The 25,153-nt window shown below is 40.7% G+C and overlaps 1 protein-coding gene across 9 annotated transcripts in view; it reads left to right on the plus strand.

Moving 5' to 3' along the window:
• ENTPD1 (ectonucleoside triphosphate diphosphohydrolase 1) overlaps window positions 1-25,153 on the plus strand; it is a 135,636-nt gene that overhangs the window by 105,736 nt on the left and 4,747 nt on the right. For all 9 annotated transcript variants that reach the window (XM_072739639.1, XM_072739644.1, XM_025991162.2 and 6 more), the window contains 6 exons: window positions 2,461-2,611; window positions 4,567-4,726; window positions 5,417-5,656; window positions 6,898-7,155; window positions 20,322-20,438; window positions 24,736-24,870. In XM_072739639.1, the coding sequence (XP_072595740.1) occupies window positions 2,461-2,611; window positions 4,567-4,726; window positions 5,417-5,656; window positions 6,898-7,155; window positions 20,322-20,438; window positions 24,736-24,870 (1,061 nt within the window). The remainder of the gene's footprint in view (window positions 1-2,460; window positions 2,612-4,566; window positions 4,727-5,416; window positions 5,657-6,897; window positions 7,156-20,321; window positions 20,439-24,735; window positions 24,871-25,153) is intronic.

The following is a 25,153-nucleotide window of genomic DNA, read 5'->3' on the forward strand; positions in this document are numbered from 1 at the left end:
AGATATGTATTACTATTCCTTTTTTTTTTAAATGAGAGCACTGATGTAAAGAGAGGTTATGCCATTTGTTAAGGTTGCTTGATTTAGGAAGTGATGGAACTGGGGTTCAAATGTAGATCTGTCCAACCTTGAACTCATGACTTCTCCAGTGGTTCTCAAATTTGAATCTGCAGCAGAGCCACCTGGATGGTTTGTTAAAACACAGATGCTGGGCCCCACCCCCCAGAGTTTCTGATACAATAGGTCTGGGACAGGCCCTAGAATTTGCATTGCTGACAAATTGCCAGGTGATATTGATGCTGTTGGTCCAAAGAATTGTTGCTCTTAGTCTTTGTGTCCTCTAAGCTACAGCTTGGAAGAAATTTTCAAAAGCCTTTGGCTTTCTTTCTTTCTTTCCTTTTTTTTTTTTTTTTTAAAGATTTTATTTATTTATTCATGAGAGACACAGAGAGAGGCAGAGACATAGGCAGAGGAAGAAGCAGGCTCCCTGTGGGAAGCCTGACATGGGACTCAATCCCAGGACCCCAGGATCATGCCCTGAGCCAAAGGCAGACCCTCAACCACTGAGCCAACCAGGTGCCCCAGCCTTTAGCTTTCATATTGGTAGGGAAGGCCAAATCATAGATTCCTAGGGCTGGGAAAAGGACCTCGTGGATCATTTAAATCCAGAGGAAGCAAAACCGTGTAGGACTAGTGACTTACAAGTAGCAACAGAACCAGATCAAGAGTCTAGGTCTCTTTACTGCACTCAAGGCTCCCTGCATTGCTGAATCACATTACACATTGATTTTTTTTTTCCTAGTTTTTTTCTAAGGTCACAGAACAGGTTAGAGATGTCAGTTCAGTTCCTTCTACTCCCTCTACTCAACACTCCAGCATGCACCAACTGTTACCGCACTGCACCATCCTCTCTCTGACCTTTATCTTATCTCTCTTGGCCTTTTGAAGCAGGGACCCACTATTTATTTTTAGTCAGGTAATCTAACTTACTTTGATGGCCTGTGGGGGTCCCCCAATTTTCAAAGTTTGTCAAGAAAGCAGTAGAGAGGAGGTGTTTCCAAGAGAGCAAGTCATTTTATGCAATAGCCAAATATCCTCAGATATTGGCCCCATCCAATCTGAGACAGTATGCTGAGCATTTCTTAAAGCCTAAATCCCTCATTTCATTGGCTTTTTAAAAAGATTTTATTTATTTATTCATGACAGACACAGAGACATAGGCAGAGGGAGAAGCAGGCTCCCTGTGGGGAGCCCGATGAGAGACTCGATCCCAGGATCCTGGGATCACTACCTGAGCCAAAGGCAGACACTTAACCACTGAGCCACCCAGATGCCCCCTTCATTTTATTGGCTTCTATTTAATTTGCTGCCTTCCATTTTTTAAAAAAGTGTTGGTATTTTTTAAATTTAGCAGCTATCATTTTTCTGAGACTTATCCCAGGTATGTCTGGCCTAGTTAGTACATGATTTTTTTCACCTCTCAAAAGAGAGAGTTCTCTAATCAAATATTTAGATGAAAGGTGAGTGGAAAGCCACCAGTTCTTCAAGCCCAGAATTTTTGAATCAAAACAAGTAGCTGATAACTTAGAGCTTATCTTTTCATTACTGTTAAATAAACAGGCTTTTTAAAAGCCTGTGAAAGATATGGATAACATACCTGGACAATTATCTTGAACGCACATCTTCACTAGAGTGTAGATGTTTATTTTAAAGTGAGTTGAAATTGTTAAGCATAACTTCAAAAAGCTTAAGGAATCTTGGCTCTAATCTTCTTAGCAACAGTTAGTTTTGCTCTGAAACTAGGAAAACAGTTTCACTGGGGAAATGATTTTCAGAGTGGAAAAACTGCTAAGCAGTCACGGATTCTACACCTGTTTATTCTAAGAAAGGAAGAAACTCCGCTTCAGAAATTTTAGGGGACTGGCCATGATCATACAATTAGTTAGCAGCAGTTCCTGTCTTTTTTAGTACAAGCCCGTGTGCCTGGTGATTATTTCAATTTTTGTTCTAAGTGTCTTATTTCTCGTTTTATGTCTTCTAGGAATTATTGTTGTTAGTTACAATTTTGTAGAAGAAACGTCAAAAAGCAAATGTAGAGGGTAGCTATCTATAAGATCCCCATTAAGTTTTTTAAATTCAATTTTTTATTTAAATTCTAGTTATCCCTCTTAAAACGTGAGAGAACCTGTTAGGGAGGTTATGCAATTGAATGGAAAATTGCGCCATCCAGCGGCAAAGTTATTGAACAGTGGACAGACCCAGCCTAAGGTCTGAAACTAGATCCTACCAAGGTCAGGTTCAGAGAGTTACCCTCTTAAGTACAGCAACCTAATATACATCACATCAAGAAACTGTCTTCTTCGATTTTCTCAGAAAACAACAGTATTTTGCTCTAATGTTGTCAAGGTGTGTCCTGTACTTTTAAAAAAGATTGTCATCTGCTTCTGCATCTTTCCTTAGGTCCTGGAATCTCAAGATATGCTCACAAATTAAGTGAAATAGACATTTATCTGACTGAATGCATGGTAAGAGCCAGTCAGGTGATTCCAAAGTCCCAGCATGAAGAGACCCCTGTTTACCTGGGAGCTACGGCAGGCATGCGGTTGCTCAGGTATAGCAGCATGTGAAGACGAGTGTCTGGGGGTTAGGCTGGGTAGTGTAAGAGCCTCTGAAGTTATGGGACAGCACCACACCTCCCTAATACTCCAAATTCTAAACCTCCTAAATGTCAACATTTCAGAAAGAAAATCTCAGTAAGTGCGTAAAACTCTGAAACTCTTAGTGTGTGTAATGGTGGGAGTTTACATATGTAAAAAAAAAAAAAAAGTCCTCTTGCACATCTCCCCACAGAGAATTTAAGGGGGGTAGAGGCCCAAAGAGAAATATTAAGTCTATGTACTCCGGGATTTGAGGCTACCAACGTAGCCATCCATATCTGGGAAGAGAAAGACCACAGGAGACCCACAGATGTTCCAAGACACAGATAATCACAATTAGCACATCTTCATTGGTCACCACTTAGTACCTGTGTGCATTATTTTTTCGTTCATTCATTCATTCATTCAGCTTGTATTTGCTGCTTATTCTGTTCTAGGACATGAACTCAAGGAGATCAGAGTTTTGATACAGGCCATCAGTTCTTTAACAGAAGAGTGCTCAGAGCTGCTATGGGAGCATACTTGGCCCTGTCCAGAATGGGAAGAGAGAACACATGAGCTGAGTCATAAAGGATGATTGGAGGGCAGGGGAAAAGCATGTTAAGGCAGAGAAGATGTCATGCATTCCATTACCTATGTTTCTTCAGCACCTCTTATATGGCAGACACTGTTCTGAGTGCTGGGGATAGGGAAGTGAGGAGGACAAAGTCCCTGTCTTCCAGAAGCTTGTGTTCTCATCCAAAGGCAGGGATGAGTGAGAGACCAGGGTATATTCAGAAGACTATAAGTAGTTCTGCATAGACAGAACATAGGATGCATATAGTAAAATAATAAGAATAAGAATGAAGCAGCTTATATTTGTTGAGTCCTTACTATGTTGTTAGCACTGTCCTTTAATTTAGTCATCATAATTCTTATGAAGAGGCATTATCAACTATTCTTAACCAGATACAGAAGCTGTGGCTTACAAATGTTGAGTAAGTCACCCAAAGATCACATGCTTAGTATGTGGTAGAGCCAGGATTCTGAGTGGAATTCCGAAGAGACAGGGTCTGGCTCGCAGAGTGCCTTCTGGGCCACAGTGGGAATTTGGTGTTCATCTGAGAGATTATGGGAAGCCATTACAGGATGGTACACAAATGGTGACACTGGGAGACAAGTGGATTGGGGGGGTGGGGAAAGAAAATGGGATAAGGCAGCCAGGGGTAGGATGTGAAGCTATTCAGATGAGTAGTGAGAGGATTCACTACTGGTTGGAAGATGGCATTCTCTGACCTAGAGGCTCTCAGTGTTCTGTAGCCTAGATCTTGGAAGCAGTTGCACCCCATTGTCATTATGACAAACCCGGAACATTCCTCTAGGTCTCAACATCTCAGACAGACCCAAGAACTGAGGTACAATATGAGGAAGACATTTTCCCAGTCTGACCCCAGCGGAGGTTGGGTATCTGTCCCAGGACATTTGCCACCTGATATCTACTACAGCTATAATTAAAAACTTCAAGCAGAGCCTGACTCTGGAACCAGCTGGAAGCCATCCAGCGATGGCTAATGTAGCATTCATCATCTCTAGGTGTGGTGATTAAATAATATCCATCCACAACCACTACAAAAATGAAAATTACTTTGATAATATTTTGGAGTCAGGGAGCAAAAACAAAAATGGTATTTTAGGAAGAGCAGCCTATGTAGGGACTGGAAGGATTTGGATTTGGAGAGGGTGGCCAAAGCCTAGTTCGGCGTCACCCAAAAGCAGAGCTCCTCAGACAGCCATGTGGGGGCATCTCCATCTCTGTTTATTCCAGTGAGTTATGATTTGCTTTCTAGGAGAACTGCTGGAAGCTGTGACTGAAATGAATACTTGTAATCATTCAAACAAAACTGGTAAACTCAACTCTTCCTTTGTGCAGGATAGAAGATGCACAGCTGGCAGACAGGGTCTTAGCTGCAGTGACAAAAAGCCTCAGCAACTACCACTTTGACTTCCAGGGTGCCAGAATCATCACTGGCCAAGAAGAAGGTGCCTATGGCTGGATTACTATCAACTATCTGCTGGGCAAATTCACTCAGGTGATTATCTTGTAGCACCCAGGGAGGCGACTCCCTGGAGGTCAATGCCATTGCTGTCTCAGGCAGTTTTGGATCTGTAGCTAGAACGAATGCTGGATGAATGGACAAATTAACTTATGCCCGCCAGAGGGTCACCAGAGGTATTCTGGTGAATTTTATTACAAGGATTTTTCCTATGGGAGAATAAGGAAATCATATCTTTGCCATAGAGAGACATAGAGGAAATTAAAAATCTATCACTAAAAATAATAGCTAATATTTGCCTAGTGCTATGTGTCTTGTGCTGTGCTAAGCACTTTTCATATACTGTCTGATTTCATCTTCAGAACAACTACATGAGGAATTTTCTCATTTACAAGTCTCAAATTGAGACCTAAAGAAGGGAATTATTCTGCTCAGGATCACATGGCTAAGGAACAAATGAGTGGAGATTTGAACTTGTATCTCTTCTGCCCAGACTCCTTGTTCATAAACACTGGCTATGCCACTTCTATGTTGCTGTAGTCTGAGCTCTATCGTCAAAGCCCCTCTTTTCTCACTGTTGGTGTGATGCAGACTCAGGAGTGTCCAGTGAGCTTAGTGTCACTTTATTCCCCCTTTCCTTCACCTTCAGGAAGTCCCCAAGTCTAAGATAGAGTGTGAAACAGGGGGCTAGAGACTGCTGCCACTGGTGACTGTACTCTCTTTCAGAAATTGAGTTGGCTCTACCTGAGGCCAAATGAAAACGGTGCTCAGGAAACCTTCGGGGCTTTAGACCTTGGGGGAGCCTCTACACAAATCACTTTTGTACCCCAAAACAAGAATATTGAGTCTCCAAGCAATGCTCTGCACTTTCGCCTCTATGGCAGGGACTACAGCGTGTACACGCACAGCTTCTTGTGCTATGGGAAGGATCAAGCACTCAGGCAGAAACTGGCCAAGGACATTCGGGCAAGTATAACTGAATCCAGACCCACCCTCCCCACATCTGGGCCACCAGCCCCCACATCCTGTTGTTCTCTTTCTACTTCAGTAATTGGTCTGAACTTGGTTACTGTACTTTCCAAAGCTTTTCAAGCAGGATATCTAACTCCATGTGGTCAACCCCTGTCAATCGTCCCATCCAGACATCACCTCCTGTTTGTTTACTGCACTGTCTCCAAGGATACAACTCAAATCCTGTCTTGCAAATAATTTCTCACCCCTGTGGGCTTGACAGTGAAAATTATATGCTAGAGTATTGTTTGGAGAGGTGTGTAATTTATAAGCTTTTTAGCACTTTTTAGTCTCCATTTCCTACAAACTGCACAAAACAGCGTTGTTAGAAAGAACCTGTAGGGGAGAAGGAAAACACTGAGGGAAAACAGAGTTTATCCATCAACACTTCGTGTCTTGTCCCCAGATGCTTTCTGTCTTCTGAAGACAAGAAAAGTTGTTTTTTTTTTAAAGAAAAGTTAAACATACTCAAAATCATGTGAGTACCAGGCACACCCTGACAAACACACACGAGCAAGGATGTCACATCCAGCTGTTCCCTTTCTCCACTGAAAGGACAACCAGTTCTCTGCTCTCCGCCAAAGCTCTTGCTCTGGTTCTTGGAAGCACTGTTAATAGGTGGCTCCCATTGGAGTAGGGGATATTGAGAGACACCTACTGAACCCCAAGGCTCCACTAAGCCTTTTATCTACAGCAGCCCCCTTCTCTTGTACATATTGGGTTGTGGGTTAAAAATCATTTTGATACTCCTGGCTTAAATGATCTAAGGCACTTTCAACTCCTAGAACTTCTTATTTTTTGCTTGGAGGTGGGGACAGGATACAGGCAGACTCTTCCTTGAGAACTACCCCAGGCTCAGACTTTGAGAGCCTTGAGAGTTTTCCTTATGAATCTGCTTCTGACCTATGTATTTCATTTGTGCTAAGTGCCAGGGAACATTCCAAACTAACGGCATTTCTGCCAGCTTGAACTCTATTAGCTTTCTATGAATAGTGAAAGTTCATTTACATCTGATACCATTTCTGTTGCCTATTATATAAATATGACTATTCCCAAGGGTGGAAAAGGCATGTCTAGGGCATACTGATGCCAGAGCTATGATATTATAAAATTCCTACAAATTAATGGAGTCAGAGTGGTGCTTTTTGTACCCAATGCATTTGCACATGATTTTTTCAAATGATTTTTCCATTCAGGGTACAGATGGAATCCTCAGGGACCCATGCTTTCACCCTGGATATGAGACAGTAATGAATGTAAGTGACCTCTACAGTAGCCCCTGCACCAGGAGATTTGCAATGATTCATCCATTCAGTCAGTTTCAAATCCAGGGCACTGGAAACTATCAGCAATGCCAGCGAAGCATCCTTGAACTCTTCAACACCAGTTACTGCCCTTACTCCCAGTGTTCCTTCAATGGGATTTTCTTGCCACCACTTCATGGGGATTTTGGGGTAAGTTTGTAAAATAATAAGGTATATTGGGTAAATGATTTGAGTTACAAGTTATAGAGTATATGCCTACAAAGGGTTTAAATAATCAGATTTATTTTTCTCTCATATAATAAGCCTTGAGATAGATAATCCAGGGTTAATTCTTTGGTTTAGCAATGTCAGGATTTGGGATCAGCTTTTCCATTATCTTGTTGGCCTTTTTTGTGGTGCTAACATGGAAGCTACTGCTTTACTGCTTTTTTCATGAAAAAAAAAAAAAGAAGGAAGTTTCCTTTGTATACATTTCTGTCCAATTTTGCAGAAGTGCCAACAAATGTCTTTTCAGATGCCATTGGCCAGAATTTAGTTAAATACACACTTCTAAACCAATCTGTGATAAAGGGGAATGGACTACCACGTTTGGTTTAGACTAATAATTGTTCATCCCTTTCCTACACATATTGCTTTCCTCTACATGGGTAAAACCAGGAATCTCTAGGCCAGAAGAAGGGGCTGGCTGCCAGGGAGGTACACCCACTGGGATCCGCCATTGTTGGCTTCTTAATATCAGCAGGAGGCAGGAGGAGAGGCAAATGTCTTGGTTAAAGGCTTTCCTCTATAAACTGAAGTAGAAACTCAAGAAATCTCAAGGAAATGAAGATAGCATCATTTGCATTACATTTTGAACAGCTGGGGGACTATTTGAATCCCAGCTCTGATTCCTTCTTAATTACTCTAGAATAAGGTAAAATATTTGAGCAGAGATAGAAGAGGTGCCCCTTAATCTTCTCATAATTCAAATTTCATATTTTGGTCCTACAGACAAAGCATTATTATAATTGTAGTTCAGTAGTATGCTGCAAAATTAGCTACCATCAATGAAGAGCCAGTTATTGACTATATACTGTATATGCATTATCTCATTAATTACTTAAGATATCATGCATAGAAGCAAGGACTTTTGTCTGCCTTCACACTCTTTCTCCCTTTTTCAGAAAACAGATCAGCATGTGAGAAGGGAGGTGTTCAACTCTCCTATGGAACCCCAGCAGGAGAGTTTCTCCCAAGGCTTCCTGGCTCAGCCCAATGTCACAGAAAGAGCTCCCTGCATAGAGAACAGGCCCTGTAGGAAATGTACCAGCTTTAAATTCTGGTTTTGCCACATGCAAATTATATGAGCTCTTCATTCCCATGATTGCTGGGCAGTGGATCCAGGCTTACCTTAACTATGGCCCAGACCACAGTTCCTCCTCCCCTCAAGGTTTCTGAGGGAAATAACATGGCAGAACAATGCCTGGCAGAGTAATACCTGGTGATAAGTTAGCTCCAAACCTAAATTCAGAACAAACTAGAACCTCTCCTGGATGCCCTATAGCTGAGCTGGCATTGGCAGCCCATATTGGACTTTTTTAGGCCAACGCCCTTGCCTTGGATCTAAGTGCTAGAAGATAAAAGAGGGGGCCACAGAAGGGAGGGAGGTGGCTAGGGCTGCTGGGGACAGCCAAGGGCACTTTTCATTCCAGTCACGGTACAAAGTACATCTGAAGAAAAGAAATAGGCCATTGTGTTTGACTTTTTAACTTTTCTGAAAGCTTCACCTCCTGAGAAACAGTCCAATTCTTGTCTTCAAGCTTGAGCAAACCCTTTCTACTTGAAGATGGTGGTAGTGAAATTTCTTGCCTTTGCATGTGATTCCTCCAACCTAAGTAGGGAGCTGTGGAGATGGAAGGGGTGGAGGAGACTTGTGCTCCCCTTTTTGTTTGGTCTCTTAGTCCCTCACTGAAATTGTTCTCCTCACAGCCTTCTGAACCTCAATTTGGCAGTCTTCTTAGATTAGCTCATTGCTTTCCTCCGAATAGGACCTTTCTCATCTGAATATAGCCCTTAGAGTTAGCACTGTATCTGTACCTATTCCTGCATTGGCAGTTTCTGTTACAGAATTTTTTTTTGCACCATTGTAACTTCTCCCTAAAGCCTGCAGATTTTTTTTTGTCTGTTTCCTCATTTATAAAATGAGGACAGAAATGCCTATCTCCTTGCTAGTTGTAAGTGATAAGCCAGACAAGTGGTAATGGACTGGTAAATGTCTCACAACCAGCTCTCTGGGGATGTAGGGGCTGGCTTGTGGCATTTGCCAGTTTACATGGTATAAGTACTCATACCATGGTTTAGCTTAATCAACATAACATCAGCTGGCTCACAAAACTCTTGAAATTTTAATAGTTCTTGTGAATGGGTAAGAGCCACCTCTAGCATATCACTGACAGTAGCAAAAAACTAATATACCCTAGCACCAGGTGGGCCCTTAGTAAGGTTAATTCTTTCTCCTAACAGTCCTTTTTCTAGGCTGTTATACTTGCAGAAGTTACCACTGCCCAGTCCTGCATCTGAAAGCATAACTATTTGCAACACAAAAATCCAGTTGTGTTCCAATTATTTCCAGGACCAATTAGCCTGGGTATTCTCAAACCTCAGAGAATTTGCAGGAAGGAATGTTTACCACAGTTGCATTCAGCACTGGTGATTTAATTCTTACTCTGTATATAGAGTATTAAAAGCTGTCAATGTTTTTCTCACTTTAGTTACATTGGTTGCTAGACAGAATCCAATTTGTAGGCAAATTAGAAACACACAAAAGGAAGAGGGAACATCTGTGGGGGAATTATGAGGTAATTTAGGAAATTTTTAAAAGATCACACTGTATCATTTATATAAACAAGAAATAATATAAAACAAATTCAAGAGGGAATTGGAATTAAAGAACATTAAAAACTTGTTTGTTTCCATATGTATACATGTTCTTTGTGCGTGTGTGTGCACGTGTGTGCTTCCTAGTAGCCAAGGGGGAAAAGAAGACATAATCAGATACATAGTTTTCATTATGCCCAGCATACCAGGTTCCAGGGCAAAGCAGAGCTATCCCAAAACTGATTCCCAGGGATATTTTATAAAGAAGATTTTATTAGACAATGTCTTTGACCATACTTCTTAAAATCTTAATTCTCATAGAAACTATAACTTAGAGGCATAATATTAAAAATCCAACTCAGTCATAGGAATTCTGTGATGGACTGAGGCAGTATAGGCCTTTGAAAGATACTCAACTTGATAGAAGAAAAGAATTAAAAGTGGCTGAAAAAGGGGAGACATATTTTTTGAGTCATCTTCCATAAATATTAATTATCTAAGCTGGAAACTGGAAGTTGAGGAGCTGACCTTTTGAGGCTCTCTGTTCTCTAAAGATGACCTATCATGTTACTATTCTCAGTTGCTGCTTAAATATGGGCCCACAGGTAATAGACAACCAATCACGTAAAAGTTTATAAAATAAGGTTAATCCCTAATCTGTAGATTAAGAAGATGATCACAGATTTTGATCTCAGCAATATCGGCATCCCCCCAATACCTAAAGGCAAGGTCAGAAATTCCTGGAGTTGAGTCAGCATTTCCCTCAAGAATCACCTTTGGGTCCATTCTGGCAACAGAACATCTACTTGATGTATTGAGTCTCCCAAGTCATACCCCAAGAACAGAGTTAGGATGATTTTTTTTTCTTCAAGACTTTCAGAGAATCATCTACTTCAGCCATAGGAAGAAACTTGCTGATGTGTCCTTGAACCATCTGGTTTTGATCAGGGTATCTTCATGAGGTATTAAAAGAAGGTTGAGTTTTGTCATTCAGTATAATTTTTGGGATTAAAAATAGAAGCATTCTGAATAGGATTGAGGTTTCTTTTTCATTATATAATATAAATAAATCAATGAAAAATGTTCATCTTAAGCCTCATCATCCAACACTTTATTTTTCTGGGTTCAATTCTAATGTGTGTTCATGTAAGCAATATTCCACCCTAAAAGAGACCTTTCCAAGGGGTTTAAGAGGCCAGATTAGATTTTAAACTTAATTGGGTGGGTTTCTGAAGAGCATATACAGACAGGAAAACTGTCAGTTAGGCCTTGACACATGGAAAACTTTCACAAAATATTGATAAGTGAAAAAATAAATACGAATATGAGTATGAATCTGGAGTAGGGGAAGAGAAATGGATGACCTTATTCTGGAGCACAACTGTCTAAGAAAGAACAATGAATAGACACATTCCCAGCCCACACAGAAAGCAGGATTTTCCCTTGATTCTAATTCTATGACTTGATCTCTACTGTGGCTACAGAGAATTAGACATATCTATAGTCTATTTCTATATGGAATATGAAAGTAACATTATTATTTGAGAAAATTTTGAAAATCTATAATGAAAGTATTAAGACATTACTTCATATTTGATTCAGGTGTTTGTAATAGTTAGAAGGGCATATTTTTTTAATAAATTAATTTTTTATTGGTGTTCACTTTACCAACATACAGAATAACACCCAGTGCTCATCCCGTCAAGTGTCCCCCTCAGTGCCTGTCACCCACTCACCCCCACCCCCCACCCTCCTCCCCTTCCACCACCCCTAGTTCGTTTCCCAGAGTTAGGAGTCTTTATGTTCTGTCTCCCTTTCTGATATTTCCCACACATTTCTTCTCCCTTCCCTTATATTCCCTTTCACTATTATTTATATTCTAGAAGGGCATATTTTGTATTTCATTTTCTATTCCTTATATAATGGCAGTATTCCACAGTTGTATATCACTTATTTGATTCTTTTTTGAGAAAAGAATCTATATCATAACCTGCACAGTCAAGGCAATTGCCTGAAGCAAAACATCAAGGTTGTCTAGACCAGCTATTCTTGTGTGTGTGTGTGTGTGTGTGTTAAAATATACATAATAGAAAGTTTACCATTTTAATTACTTCTAAGAGTACAGCTTTGTGGCATTATGTACATTTACATTCTACATCCATCACCACCATCTACCTCCAAGACTTTTTTGTCTTCCCAAATAGAAACCCCACCCATTAAACAAAACACTAGTTCCCCACTCCTCTTTTCCCTCATCCCCTGGCAATCACCATTCTACTTTCCATTGCTATGAATTTGACTATTCCAGGTACCTCATATAAGTGGAATATCATGTATTTGTCTCTTTGTTATTGGTTTATTTCACTTAGCATTGCCAGTTATTCTTAATTCTTCAAGGGACCACAAGACTCTTTGGAGAATGTATTGAAAGCTAAGGATCTTCTAAACAGAAAAATAGACACGTAAAGGTGTACTGAAATTTTTGCATACAATTTAAAAAACATGATTCCTTGAGCTATACCTGTTGAGCCCCATGTTAAGAGCCCTTAATCTAGAACAAAATGTATGTAGAAAGTAGAGATTAAAGTAGAATCATGAGCCCAAGCAGGGCAGTGGCTAGGATTGAAAGCCACACAAATGTTAGAGGTCAGTCTCTTTAGAAGTATGGAAAACAAATGCAGTCACATGTGCCTGAGACATGACCCTGAAAATGATGCTATGTCTGCTTCTAAGATGCTTCCTGCCAGGGTAGAGCAAACCTAGTATCTAGTAATAGAGGCAGGCAGGCCATGCTAGAGAAGCAAGTTAGCATGAGTAATCAGGTTAGATGAGAGGGTAGGTGAACATGTCAAGTAATCAGTTTGGGGAAGAACTTGCGACTAGACTGTAATACTTGTCCCTTCCGTGACTATGAATGCTTCATTTAATCTTTATTCCAAAGTGCTAGCTAGCAATATGTTTTTGATTGGATCTTTGGAAAATGACGTGACAAATTCCCTTTCTTCCGTTATGGACAAATTTGGCTGTGGTTTATTTTCTGGTTTGTTTCCCGGAAACGTGATAAAGATAGGAGTGTCGGTTGTATTACTAGGCAACAGTTCTTCTGAAAAAAAAAAAAAAAAAAAAAAAAAAGACCCCTGAACTAAACTGCTTCTGGATTGGAAGAAACTAATGAACTATGCCTACTCTGTGAGTTTCTCTAATTTGAATAAAGGCTCTCTCTATATATATGGAGTATGTAAGAAAAGGCTTTATTTTTATAGCACTTATTTACTCATCTGTCATACCATCAGTTACTTGTTTGAGTTGTGTTGTCTTCTACTGGAAGGCAGGGATTTTCATCCGTTTCTGTCACTGCTTGGAACATAGTTGTTATTCAGTTAATAGTTGAATGAATGAATGAATGAATGATATGCAGCCAAAAGTCAAGGAAGAGGTGGAATGAAAAAAAATGGCTATTGATATTTTTTTAGATTTATTTATTTATTCATGAGAAACACAAAGAGAGAGGCAGAGACATAGGCAGAGGGAGAAGCAGGCTCCCTGCAGAGAGCCTGATGTGGGCCTCAATCCCAGGACCCTAGGATCACGCTCTGAGCCGAAGGCAGATGATCAACCACTGGGCCATCCAGGCATCGCATGGTTATTGACTTTGCCAATTAGATTACTAGTGATTTTAAAAAGTATAGTTTCAGAAGCCATGTCAAAGTAAACAGCTCCCTGGGAGATAGTCCAAAGTTGGGGGAGTAGAATGGGTAATTTTTTTTTTTTTTTTTTTTTTAGAATGGGTAATTGATATCACAAAAACAAGAAAAATTTTGAGAAAGAATAGATGCTGCACTGGAACCAGCTCAGTTAAGTTGAACAGGAATGCATGTATTACATTTTGTGTGGGTTAAAAGAGCCCACAAAAATTTGTCTGGCAAGAATGGGTATTGTCTTTATAGGTTAACGTGCCTGTCTTCCTGACTATATCCTGAGGCCCTGGAAGACAGGGATGGTGTACATATCATCTTTTCATTTTTAGGCCTGCTAAAGTTCCTGGAATACTGTATGTTCTCGGTAAAAGAACTTCAGTATTTGGAACATTCTAGTGTGGTGACCAGCGTGCAGAGAAGCTTGGAGGGGGCAAGGAAGAAGCGGGTTCAGAGACCTGAAAGTAGTTGTTGGGTTTCCAGGTGGACATGAAGGAGACTTGCATCTGGTATTTTAGAAGCTTTTCCCCCAAGCTTAAAGATCATCTTTTTGATCATTAGATGCCTTTGTTTGAGGTTTATGAGCTACAAACTCAGATTTCTATAGTACAGAAAAATAGTGGTAATTTTAGGAAGATTGAAGATATCGTTCAGGGGTTTAGAAAGAAATGATGCCAGGTTTTGGAGGAAATGAATAACACTGTTTGAGGGGCATATAAAGGATCATTTGTGGGACTCATAGAAAATAGAACATTTTTTAAGCTTTGGGGGGAAATTACCCCCTATAGTTATAAAGTGATCCAATCTTTTTGAAAGAAGATCTCACTGAGGGGGCACGTGAGTGGTGGCTCAGTTGGTTAAGCGTCTGACTCCTGGTTTCAGTTCAGCAGGGAGTCTACTTGAGGATTCTCTCCCTCTGTTCTTCACGGGCCCCACCACTCTTGGTCTCTCTCTAAAATAAATAAATCAACCTTTAAAAAAAGAAGATCTCATGAGATATGTATAGATATTTTTAAAATTTAGGTCTAACACACATCAGTAAAGTGTGTACATTTTAAGTCCACAGCTTGATAGCTTTTAAGGAATACACCTGTGAGTCCATCATCTGGATGAAGGTACAGAACATTTCCAACATCCTAAAAAGTTCCCTTATCCACTCTCCCAGTTGATAAACCTCCTCCAAAGATAACCACTACTCTGACTTCTATCATGATAGATTAGTGTTGCCAATTTTTGGGTTCACAGTGTGTATTCTTTTTTGTCTGACTTCTTTCACTAAGTATTGTCTGAGATTTATCTGTGTTGTTGCATGTAACAGAAGTTCTTTCTTTTATTGCAACAATGTAGTATTCCTTTGCATGAATACATTAAAATTTATCTATCTGTTCTATAGCTAATGGACATTTAAGTTGTTTCCAGTTTGGGAATATTATGTACTGCTTTATGAACACTTCTGTTCATGTCTTTGAGTACATATTTCTACTCACAAAATAGGTTTACCTCCTGACCAAACATTTTACCCCAAGGAAATTGTCTCAAGGCAAAAGTACAAAGATGCAAGTACCTTGTAGCATTATTTATAATAGTGAATTATTATAAAGCCTAAATACTCATGAATAGGATAATAAGTAAATTATGATATATCCATACTTAATAACTTTTATAGTCATTTAACTGGTTAAGGTAAAATCTACAAGGAAACTTGTAGTATTATTACCAAGTGAAACAAAGCTGGATTATAAGACAATGTGTTTAGTATGATCATATTTAGGTAAAAATATATACATGTATTTTAATATTTTACATATATTTGCTGCAAGAATTAAGCAGTAAATTATTAAAAGTGGTTTTCTCTAGGGAATGGTTTGAAGAAGGGGAAACTTACTTTAACTTGTAATAATTAAATTCTATACAATAAACAGGTTATCTTTGAGTAAGCCAGAATTTAAAAAGAATTATATATATATATATATATATATATATATATATATATATATATACACACACACACACATATATATATTCTGAAGGAAAAGAAGAGGGCAACTTTTATATGTTGAAAAATAAATAAGAGCAGAATTCTGAGATGCTAAAGGGAAACTTCTATAGGTCAGAGGAAAATTTTCAAGAGTCCATGGCATGCCGAGCTTTGGGGGTAGGCAGTGACATAGGCCAGGAGTTCCTGCTGACAAGCTCTGTATCCCACAGAGGGCTCAATATTTTGCTATATCTGCCTACAAAAATTTTCTGTTTGTTAATGTTTTTAAAAATAATTTTTACGGGGTGCCTGGATGGCTCAGAGGTTGAACATCTGCCTTTGGCTCAGGGCATGATCCTGGGTCCCAGGATCGAGTCCCACATCAGGCTCCTTGCATGGAGCCTGCTTCTCCCTCTGCCTGTGTCTCTGCCTCTCCCTCTGTGTCTCTCATGAATAAATAAAATCTTTAAAAAATAATTTTTATTTCTTTAAAAAGCACATGTCACACTTAGAAAAAGCAAGAGAATTTCTAGGTACTTAACCCATATGCCCTTTGCTGGTAGAATGAGAAATATCAGAGAGTAATATCAGAGTAATATCAGAAAGTCTTTTGAAATGTAACAATTTAAAGAAAGATTTATTATAAAAATTAAGACATGCTCATTATTTAAAAAGTCAAACTATACAGAAAGTTTAAAGATCCAACTATATGTTCCACAAGAAACTCACTTTAGATTTAAGAAACTCATTAGCCAACATATAGTCTAACACCCAGTGCTCATCTCATCTTGTGCCCTCCTTAATGCCTGCCATCCAGTTATCCCATCCCCCCACCCATCTCCCCTTCTGCAATCCTTTGTTTCCCAGAGTTAAGAGTCTCTCGTGGTTTGTCTTCCTCTCTAATTTTTCCCCAGTTTCTCCCCTTCCTTTATGGTCCCTTTCACTATTTCTTATATTCCACATATGAGTAAAACCATATGATAGTTGTCTTTTTTCCAACTGACTTATTTCACGCAGCATAATACCCTCCAGTTCCATCCACATCAGTGAAAATGGTAGATATTCATCCTTTCTGATGGCTGAGTAATATTCCACTGACTCACAGAGGCCAAAAGTGAAGTGATGGAAAAAGCTATTCCACGCAAGTACCAACCACAAGAAAACAAGGCTGGTCATATTTATATCAGACAAAGGATACTTTAAGTCATAAATTGTCACCAGAGACCAAGAAAGACATTATATAATGATAAAGGGTTAATTTACCAGGAAGATACATTAATTATGTATATACTTATCCCAAATCAGAGCATCTGAGTCTGTGAAGCAAACACTGACAGAACTGATGGGAGGAAGAGACAGCAATGCCATGGTGGTAGGAGACTTGATAAGTGCCTCACTGTCAACAGTGGATAGAATAATTGCAGATTCGAACCACGCTATTGACCAAATAGACCTACCAGACAAATATAAACATTCTACCCAAGAGCAGCAGAATATACACTCTTCTCAAGTGCACGTAGAATATTCTCCAAGACAGATCACATCTTAGGTCACAAAACAAGTCTCAACAATTTAAGAAGACTGAAATTATAGCAGATATCTCTTCTAACACAGTAGAATAAAAACAGAAATCAATAACAGAAGGAAACTGGAAAATTCCAAGTATGTGGAAATGAAAGAACACCCTTTGGAACAACCAAAATCCTCAACAGAAGACCGGCAAACTGAATTCAACAGCCCATTAGAAGGATCATATACCATGACTAAGTGAGATTTATCCCTGGGAAGCAATGATGGCTCCACATACAAAAATAAATTCATATAATACACCAAACTAACAGAATGAAGGATGAAAACCACATGATTATCCTAATTAATGCAGAAAAAGCATTTGACAAAATTGAACACTCATTTATAACAAGTTTGAACAAGGTAGAAATGGAAACTGCATCAACACAATAAAAGCCATATGTAAAAACACAAAGCTAACATCAACTCAGCAGTAAGAACTGTAAGTTTTTCCTCTGCGATCAAGAAACCAGGCAGGGATGCCCACCCTCACCAGTTCTATTCAGCATAGTACTGGAAGAACTCCCCAAGCAATTAGGCAAGAAGAAATAAAAGGCATCTACATCAGAAAGAAAGAAGTAAAATTGTCTCTGTCAAGTTCATACATAAAGAAAACCCTAAAGTCCACATACATAGCAAAAGAACCCTGTTAGGCCCGTCAATACAGACAACAAACTGGTGGTTGCCAGAGAGGAGGGAGAGTGGGGGAATGGGTAAAATGGGGAATGGGAATGGGAGATACAGGCTTTAGTTATGAAATGAGTAAGCCACAGGGACAAAAATTACAGTAAGTGTAAGGAATATAACCAATGGTATTGTAATAGTGTTGTATGGTGACGGATGGTAGCTATACTTATGGCAGGTATAGCATAATGTACAGATGTGTTGAATCACTATGTTGTACACCTGAAACTAAAGTAAAATTGTGTGTCAACTATACTTCAATTAAAAAAAAAGAAAAATAAGAAACCCATTAGAACTAATCAATGAATTTAGTAAAGTTGCAGAGTACAAAATCAACATCCGAAAATCAGTTGTATTTCTATAGATTAACAATGAGCTACCTGAAAAGGAAACTTAGGAGGGGGGTCTGGGTTGCTCAGTGGTTGAGTGTCTGCCTTTGTGATCCCAGGACCCCTGGGATCAAGTCCCACATCAGGCTCCCTACAGGGAGCCTGCTTTTCCCTGTGCCTCTCTCTCCATCTCTCACGAATAATTTTTTAAAAAGAAAAGGAAACTTGGAAACAATCCCATTTACAATAACATCAAAAGGAATAAAATACTCAGCAATAATCATAACTAAGGTGGAGAAAGACTTGTACACTGAAAACTACAAAACGCTGGTGTAAGAAATTTAAAGACACATATGCAAAGACATCCCATGTGTTCAGTGAATAGAATGGTGGCTATAGGGGGAAGGGATGGGGAGTTGCTAAATAACTAAAGTTATTGTTGTACACTCATTAGAGTATAAAGTTTCAGTTATTTAAGATAATTAAGTTCTAGAGCTGTACAACACTGTCCTTATAGTTAACATACTGTACTGTACATTTAAAAATTTGTTAAGAGGGTAGGTCTCATGTTAAATGTTCTTACACAACAAAAATTAAAAACTTAAAAGTAAACCCTAAAAAGTCCTCCTCTCTCTCCTGTCCCACAATAAGTTCACTAGAGGAATATACTCTGAATAATTTTAATTAATAGGGGGGAACATTTCCAAGTATTAGCTATGCATATCATAGCTATCCGGGCTCTGGATTTATCCAGTTTCTCAGTCAACAGAGATCCAGCCAGTGTCTCTTCCATTCTAGGCAGTGCTCTGGGAACCAGAGAGAGCAGTTTTCTGCCACTTACACATTTATACAGCTCTTCCATGTGCCAAGTGCTATGCTAGTACAGTAGATTCAGCCGAGAACAAGGCAATGTGATCTTTGCCATCATGGAGCTGGCGTTCTAGAGGGCAGACAGATAAAAGACCAGAAACACAAACAAAAGCCAATTAGACCGTGGCAACCACAGGGAAGAAAGAAGCAGAGTCCGGTGAAAGGGAATAACACAGTGTCCTAACCGGGTGGATGATTAGAAAAACCTCTCTGAGTCAAAGTAAAGGGAATTGCAACAGAGGGAATAGCAAGTGTGCAACCCCAGGGGAGGAAAAGCTTGGCGGTGAAGAAAGGCCTGGGGTGGGGTGTGTGCAGGTGGGCAGGGATAGGAGGTGGTATTGATATGGTGGGAAGGGTTGGAACATTCTGCCTTTGAGAGGCCCGGTAGAGTTTGGACTTTAACTAGGAGTCACTGAAAGCTTTATGTAGAGGAGTAATCTGATCAAATTGTTTTCTAAGTGGCCACTGGAATTGGTAGGTTAGTGGAGAAGGGGTACAAAAGTTCCACTGAAAGGTGAGAAGGAGTAGAAAATGAAGACATGGAGCTCAGTATTGTAGAAAACTCTTTCAAGCACTTATTCTGTGAATTTTAATTGAATATTTTCCTTTTTACTCATTTGTACTCTTTTTCTGTATTTCTCATGTGATCATAATGATTTTAAAAAACATTTCAGTTGTGCTTAGTTCAAAATAGACTTCAACAAATTATTGTTAGATAAAGGTTGACTATTTAAAAGAAGCAGTACATGTACATAATAGAAATAGGCCAAAAAAGCAGAAATTAAAAGGGAAAAAACACAATTGCCATCCAGAGATAACTTTTAAAGATTTTTATTTATTTATTCATGAGAGACACAGAGACACTGGCAGAGGGAGAAGCAGGCTCCCTGTGGGGAGCCAGACGTGGGTCTCGATCCCAGGACCCTATGGGTCATGACCTGAACTGAAGGTACATGCTCAACCACTGAGCCACCCAGGCGTCCATAGAGATAACTTTTAATATCTTTGTATAGAAATTCCCAGTTTTTATTTATTAAAAGCTCATCTGTAATACACAGTTTTTAAAAGATAGGGTTTTTTAACCTCTTCCTCTCTCTTTTCTTCTCCCTCATTTTTCTTTCTTCCTGACTCTTCCATTAAAATCATAGAGACACTTAGTTACCAGGTGGCTCAGAAATGCATGTCAGCAGTAAAGGAACAGGCACAATTCCTTCCTCTTCCAGGAAGGAAACAGCTTTTGGGTCTGGAATATTACTTGGTTCATTCATTTACCCAACAGAGATTTCCAGGCACCTTCAGGAGTGTGGCCTTCTGAAGGGTGAGTCAGTATCCCTCCGTGGCGGACGCAGTGCAAAACCACATCTTCTCTTACAGGCATTTTCGGCTTACTACTATGTGATGGATTTTCTGAACCTTACATTAGAGGAAACCACCTCTCAGGAAAAGGTGATTGACACGATGGGAAAGTTCTGCTCTCAGCCTTGGGAGGAGGTAAGTGATGAGACACAGCAGCTGTTTCATATTGCCCTGCGCCCTTGGGGGCACAAAGGCTGTGATTCTGCTCTTCAAGTCCTGCTAACTGGACGGAGACCAGCCAACATGTTAAAGAAGCCCAGAGGGCACGCTAGGTTAACAGTGAGTGCATCAGCATTTCTTGATAACTGAGCAGACCATGGCTTAAGCAAAAAACGGTCGTACTTTTCTCACCTGATACAGAGTCTGGCAGTCAGGAGCTGCTGGCCTGGGGTCAGCAGCCGCTCTGTCTCAGCCATTTCTCCAGTTGTGGTGTTCTGCCTATTTTCTTCATGGACACAAGATGTGGCTTCAGAGATTACTTATGTTCAAGGTCAGAAGAAGGGTAGAGCCAGATCCATCTGTTCCATTCTACAAGAAAGTATAAAACCTACCCCAGAAGCTCCTTAGCAATCTTTCTCTTACCTCTCATTAGCAGGGACAGGCTGGGAAAGCAGATGTAGGATTTTAGGACTGGCGTAGAGCCTTAGATCCAGTCTGAGCTACTCTCTGGGGCTGGGTACACTGTTGCACATCCCTCTCTCCAACCCCCAAGTCCGAGTTTTATTAGCAAGGAAGACCGGCGATTGACAAAATCTGCTAAAAATTAAACACCCCTGTGGCAAGTCCCAGGTATATCCTACTTATCACAAATTTGAGGCACAAATTTTTTCTTGTCCGAGGCACTGAGTCATTCAAGATCTAGTACTGCCTGATGAAAATTTCCAGGGAGGAGAGGGGTATGGACTCTATTCTTATCAAAAAAGATCAGCTAGGGGTAGTTTGAAATAGCAGTGGCTTTAAGGTGACAGGGTTGCACATGTGAATGGTACTTTCATTCTGAGGGAGTGTAATGAACTAGAAATGGATGTTTGTCTCCTTGGCACTGACAGAGAGGAAGGAAGGTTGTGCAAGAGCATGAGGCATGAGGCGTGGACTTCTCCCTCCGTATTTTGTCTGAGAACAGGAAGGAAAGGGATTCAGGGCTTCCCGAAAGAGACCCTTGAAATGCCTCAACACTTGACAGTTTACTACACTCCAGGGAGCCTTTGTGCAGCTCATAGTGATCTGTGGAGGAAGGGGAGCATCTTGGAGTTAAGGCAACTTGAAACAACCCCAATGTATACCTGTGAAGGAGGTAGATTTAAACTTCTTTTTGGAAGAAATTCTTTTTTTTTAAAGTGGGCTTCACACCCATCATGGCACCCAATGCAGGGCTCAAACCCATAACTCTGAGATCAAGACCTGAGCTAAAATCAAGAGTCAAGACGCTTAACTGATTGAACAACCCAGACATCCTTAGAAAAAAATTATTTCTTGTTCAGACTGAAGTTCGATCTTTTTTTTTTTTTTAATTTCATTGGTTACATTAGGATGGCAATGCCTACACACAGACCTATAGGTCTGCTCAGATAAGCCACATGAGGAGCTGGCTAGAGGTCCTGGAAGTAGACTCATTAAGGCCTGCACCTGGGAGAAATCCGGAAATCTTTTGCAGGCTAAGACCTAGACCCTCACCCAGAGCCTCAATGTTGAGGACGGTGTTACAACCCTGGGTTCATTTTTCCCAAATGCATTGTCTGTCCATACGGAATGCAGCATAGGTCTCGAGTATGCTCTTACAGCACAACTCTTTTCCTACTATTCCTGTGTAACTTGAGTTTGGGAATGTCCCTTCTAGACACCTTTGGCCTAGAGAGAACTGACGATTGTTAAGCATATATTATATGCTGAAAAGTAAGCTAGATGCTTTGTACATATATCATGCTGCCCGTCCCTGCTTTGACAAGAGAAATAAAATGCAAACTACACCTATTGATGTCCTCCAAATTCTTGGGAGTGCCCCCAGTCCTTGGGTCCCTTGGGAGGAGGGGTTAGGAAAGTGAGTGAAGGGGACACCTCATGCTTGTCTTCTGATAGGTTAATTATAGGGCTGGGAACCCTCTAATTTTGACAACCAGAATAATCACTTCTGCACTCAGAAAATATATGCATTCAAGATCTGGTCTACGAGAACAGTGCTATAAGATTCTGTGTATACACTAACTAGGATTTCTCCATATACTCTGGGTTCTGACATTTAACCTCATGGACTTTTACCCTTTCTAGAGAAATGCATCCCATTCTTGAAGACTTGCCATACTGCTTCATATGGGGGAAGTGGTAAGGGGAAATGGGTGAGGAGGAGAGAAGCTGGTACTGTCCCACTGCCCTGGGAATAGAAAGGAGAGAGGAGAGAGAGGCAGAGAAAGCAGTGTGTGTGGGAGAAAGGCAAACCATTGCCCCCCCCCCCCCCCCCCCCCCCCGATTTGGAGAGCACATAGTATTGAGTCCACAAGTATTATCATGATCAGATCTGGACTGATGAACCAGGTAGATGCCTTTGGCTTCCACATTTTTTGGCTACTATTATAATTAATCCTCAGAAGATTAGATGGCATGGGAATGTACATCTTTCCAGAAGGAGGAGGGGGTAGGAATGTTATTGAATTCAGGGAAGTTAGACCAAAATGGCATTCCCCCAAGGGATAAGCCAACTTTTAAGGACCTATGGGTTGCAGCAGTTTCAAGTCTGGCCCTAGTGGATTCCTGGAATTCCAGAGCAGTTTTTGTTTGATGGGCCTGCTGAGACTATCAAATGAGAGAAGTTGGGCAGCCTGGGTGGCTCAGCGGTTTAGCGCCATCTTCAGCCCAGGGTGTGATCCTGGAGACCTGGAATCGAGTCTCCTGTTGGGCTCCCTGCATGGAGCCTGCTTCTCCCTCTGCCTCTCTCTCTCTCTCTCTCTCTCTCTCTCTCTCTCTCTCTGTGTCTCTCATGAATAAATAAATAGAATCTTAAAAAAAAATGGTAGAAGTCTTTCCATGAAGGAAAAACAGAGTGCAGTTACCGTAAGAAGGGGATAGGGATCTGGGTAGGTACTGATGTTACACCAAGGTCTTGGGAGAACCTCACATGCAGAGGAATTGATCAAATAGTCATTTCTAGGACTGTGATAAAAAGACAAGTTCCAAGTTGGGTCATTCAGAGAATTACATCAGAGCAGGACAAAGCCGGCTAGGTGTGGACTTAGCTTTCCAGAGACTGGGGGCTGGCAGAAACCAAGTGAGAAACAGAAACCAGCTGGTTGTTAGGGGGTTCAGAGATGGGGGTGTTACTTAGGAAGAGAGAGAAATCGGGGCAAAAGTGTGGTGGTGGTGATGGGTGGGCAGGTAGCCAGGAGGTCCTACATATGAAACATCTGGCATGATTCCTAGTACTTGATATATGCTTAACAAATAGTAGTTCTCTCTCTGCCCAGGGTGCCCAGAAGGAAATGCCTGTTTGAAGGCCTGAGGAATAGGGCTACAGACAACTCTGGGCTGAGTTAGAGATGTTCTGGCCTGTTGTTCTCTGAGGGCCAGAGAGGAGCAGAGCAAGCTGGGGGCATCTGGGCATATATTTACAACAGGAGGAGAGATAAGGGTAAGGGTCAGTAGGCAGCCCTTCACTTGGGAGCAGGGTGAGCAAACACATGAAGGACTCAAGAAGACCCCTCTGCATGATTCATTAGCAAAAAAAGAAGTAAGGGCTGAGGACAGAAGGTGAGATGTTGGCACTGTTAATAGTCCTGAGCAAAATGCTTCCTAAACTATGTTGTAGATCTGTGTTTCTCAAACTTTACTGTGCATGTGATCACCTGAGGATCACATTAAACAGCACATTCTGCACTGATAGTTCTGGGGTGAGGACTAACAAGCTCCTGGGAGGCCCCGATGTTGCTAGTCCAGGTACTAAACTGAGTGGCAAGGCTTTTTATGACACTCTTGCCTTAAGATGCTTCAGATGCACTAGTTCCTTCAGAGACTCTGAACTTAGACTCTGGTCAAGAGCATAGAAAAGACTAATTAAACAAAGACTGATGGATTTCTTTCATGCAAGATTTTTCAGTTTTTAAAAATGCTAATGTGACTGTGAAATGCAAGTTTCAGAGAGGTGAAACAGTATACCGAAAGTCCATGCTTTGAACCTCCGAGACCACAGAAACCACTGTTTTCCTGGAGCACTTGTTAATATCCCACAGAATCCAGTGGAGGAAAAGTTTCCTTAACACCCTAAACTAGAAGCCCTGCACCCACTGAAGGAGTACAGCACCACTCCCAGAGCTCACTGGAGAAGCCAGCACCTGGGCCTGGGTGAGCTGGGCCTTTCTCCTGTCTTGATCAAATCTAACCGTAAAGAGAGCCATGGAGCAGTGCCTGCTGTATGTGTGTGATATTTCCTTCACTTCACTTCCAGCTGAAGACATATTTTGGTGACGTGAAGGAGAAATACTTAAGTGAATACTGCTTTTCTGGAACCTACATCCTCTCTCTCCTGAGTAGCTATCATTTCACAGCGGATTCCTGGAAGAATATTCATTTCATGGGCAAGGTAATTGGAGTACTTGTTGGGTTGTGGGGAGATTGGGTGACTGAGGCAGCTTTGGGCTTGAAAGAGGTTGGAGTCAGCGTGATGTCCTTTTCTACCATTTCATCTCTAACCCAAGCTGACATTTTGTGTCAAGCCCTCCAATGTTGACCAGCTGGTGAAGGATATCCTATGTAAGGGGAGCGACCTGCATTCTCAGCCTCTCCTTTCTGCTCATAAAACAGTGACTCCTTGTAAAGCAAACAGTGTGATATTAAATGTAACAGTAGTAGCTTCAGTGATCGTT

The sequence above is a fragment of the Vulpes vulpes genome, chromosome 15 (genome assembly GCF_048418805.1).
Source record: "Vulpes vulpes isolate BD-2025 chromosome 15, VulVul3, whole genome shotgun sequence".
NCBI classification, from domain to species: Eukaryota; Metazoa; Chordata; class Mammalia; order Carnivora; family Canidae; genus Vulpes; species Vulpes vulpes.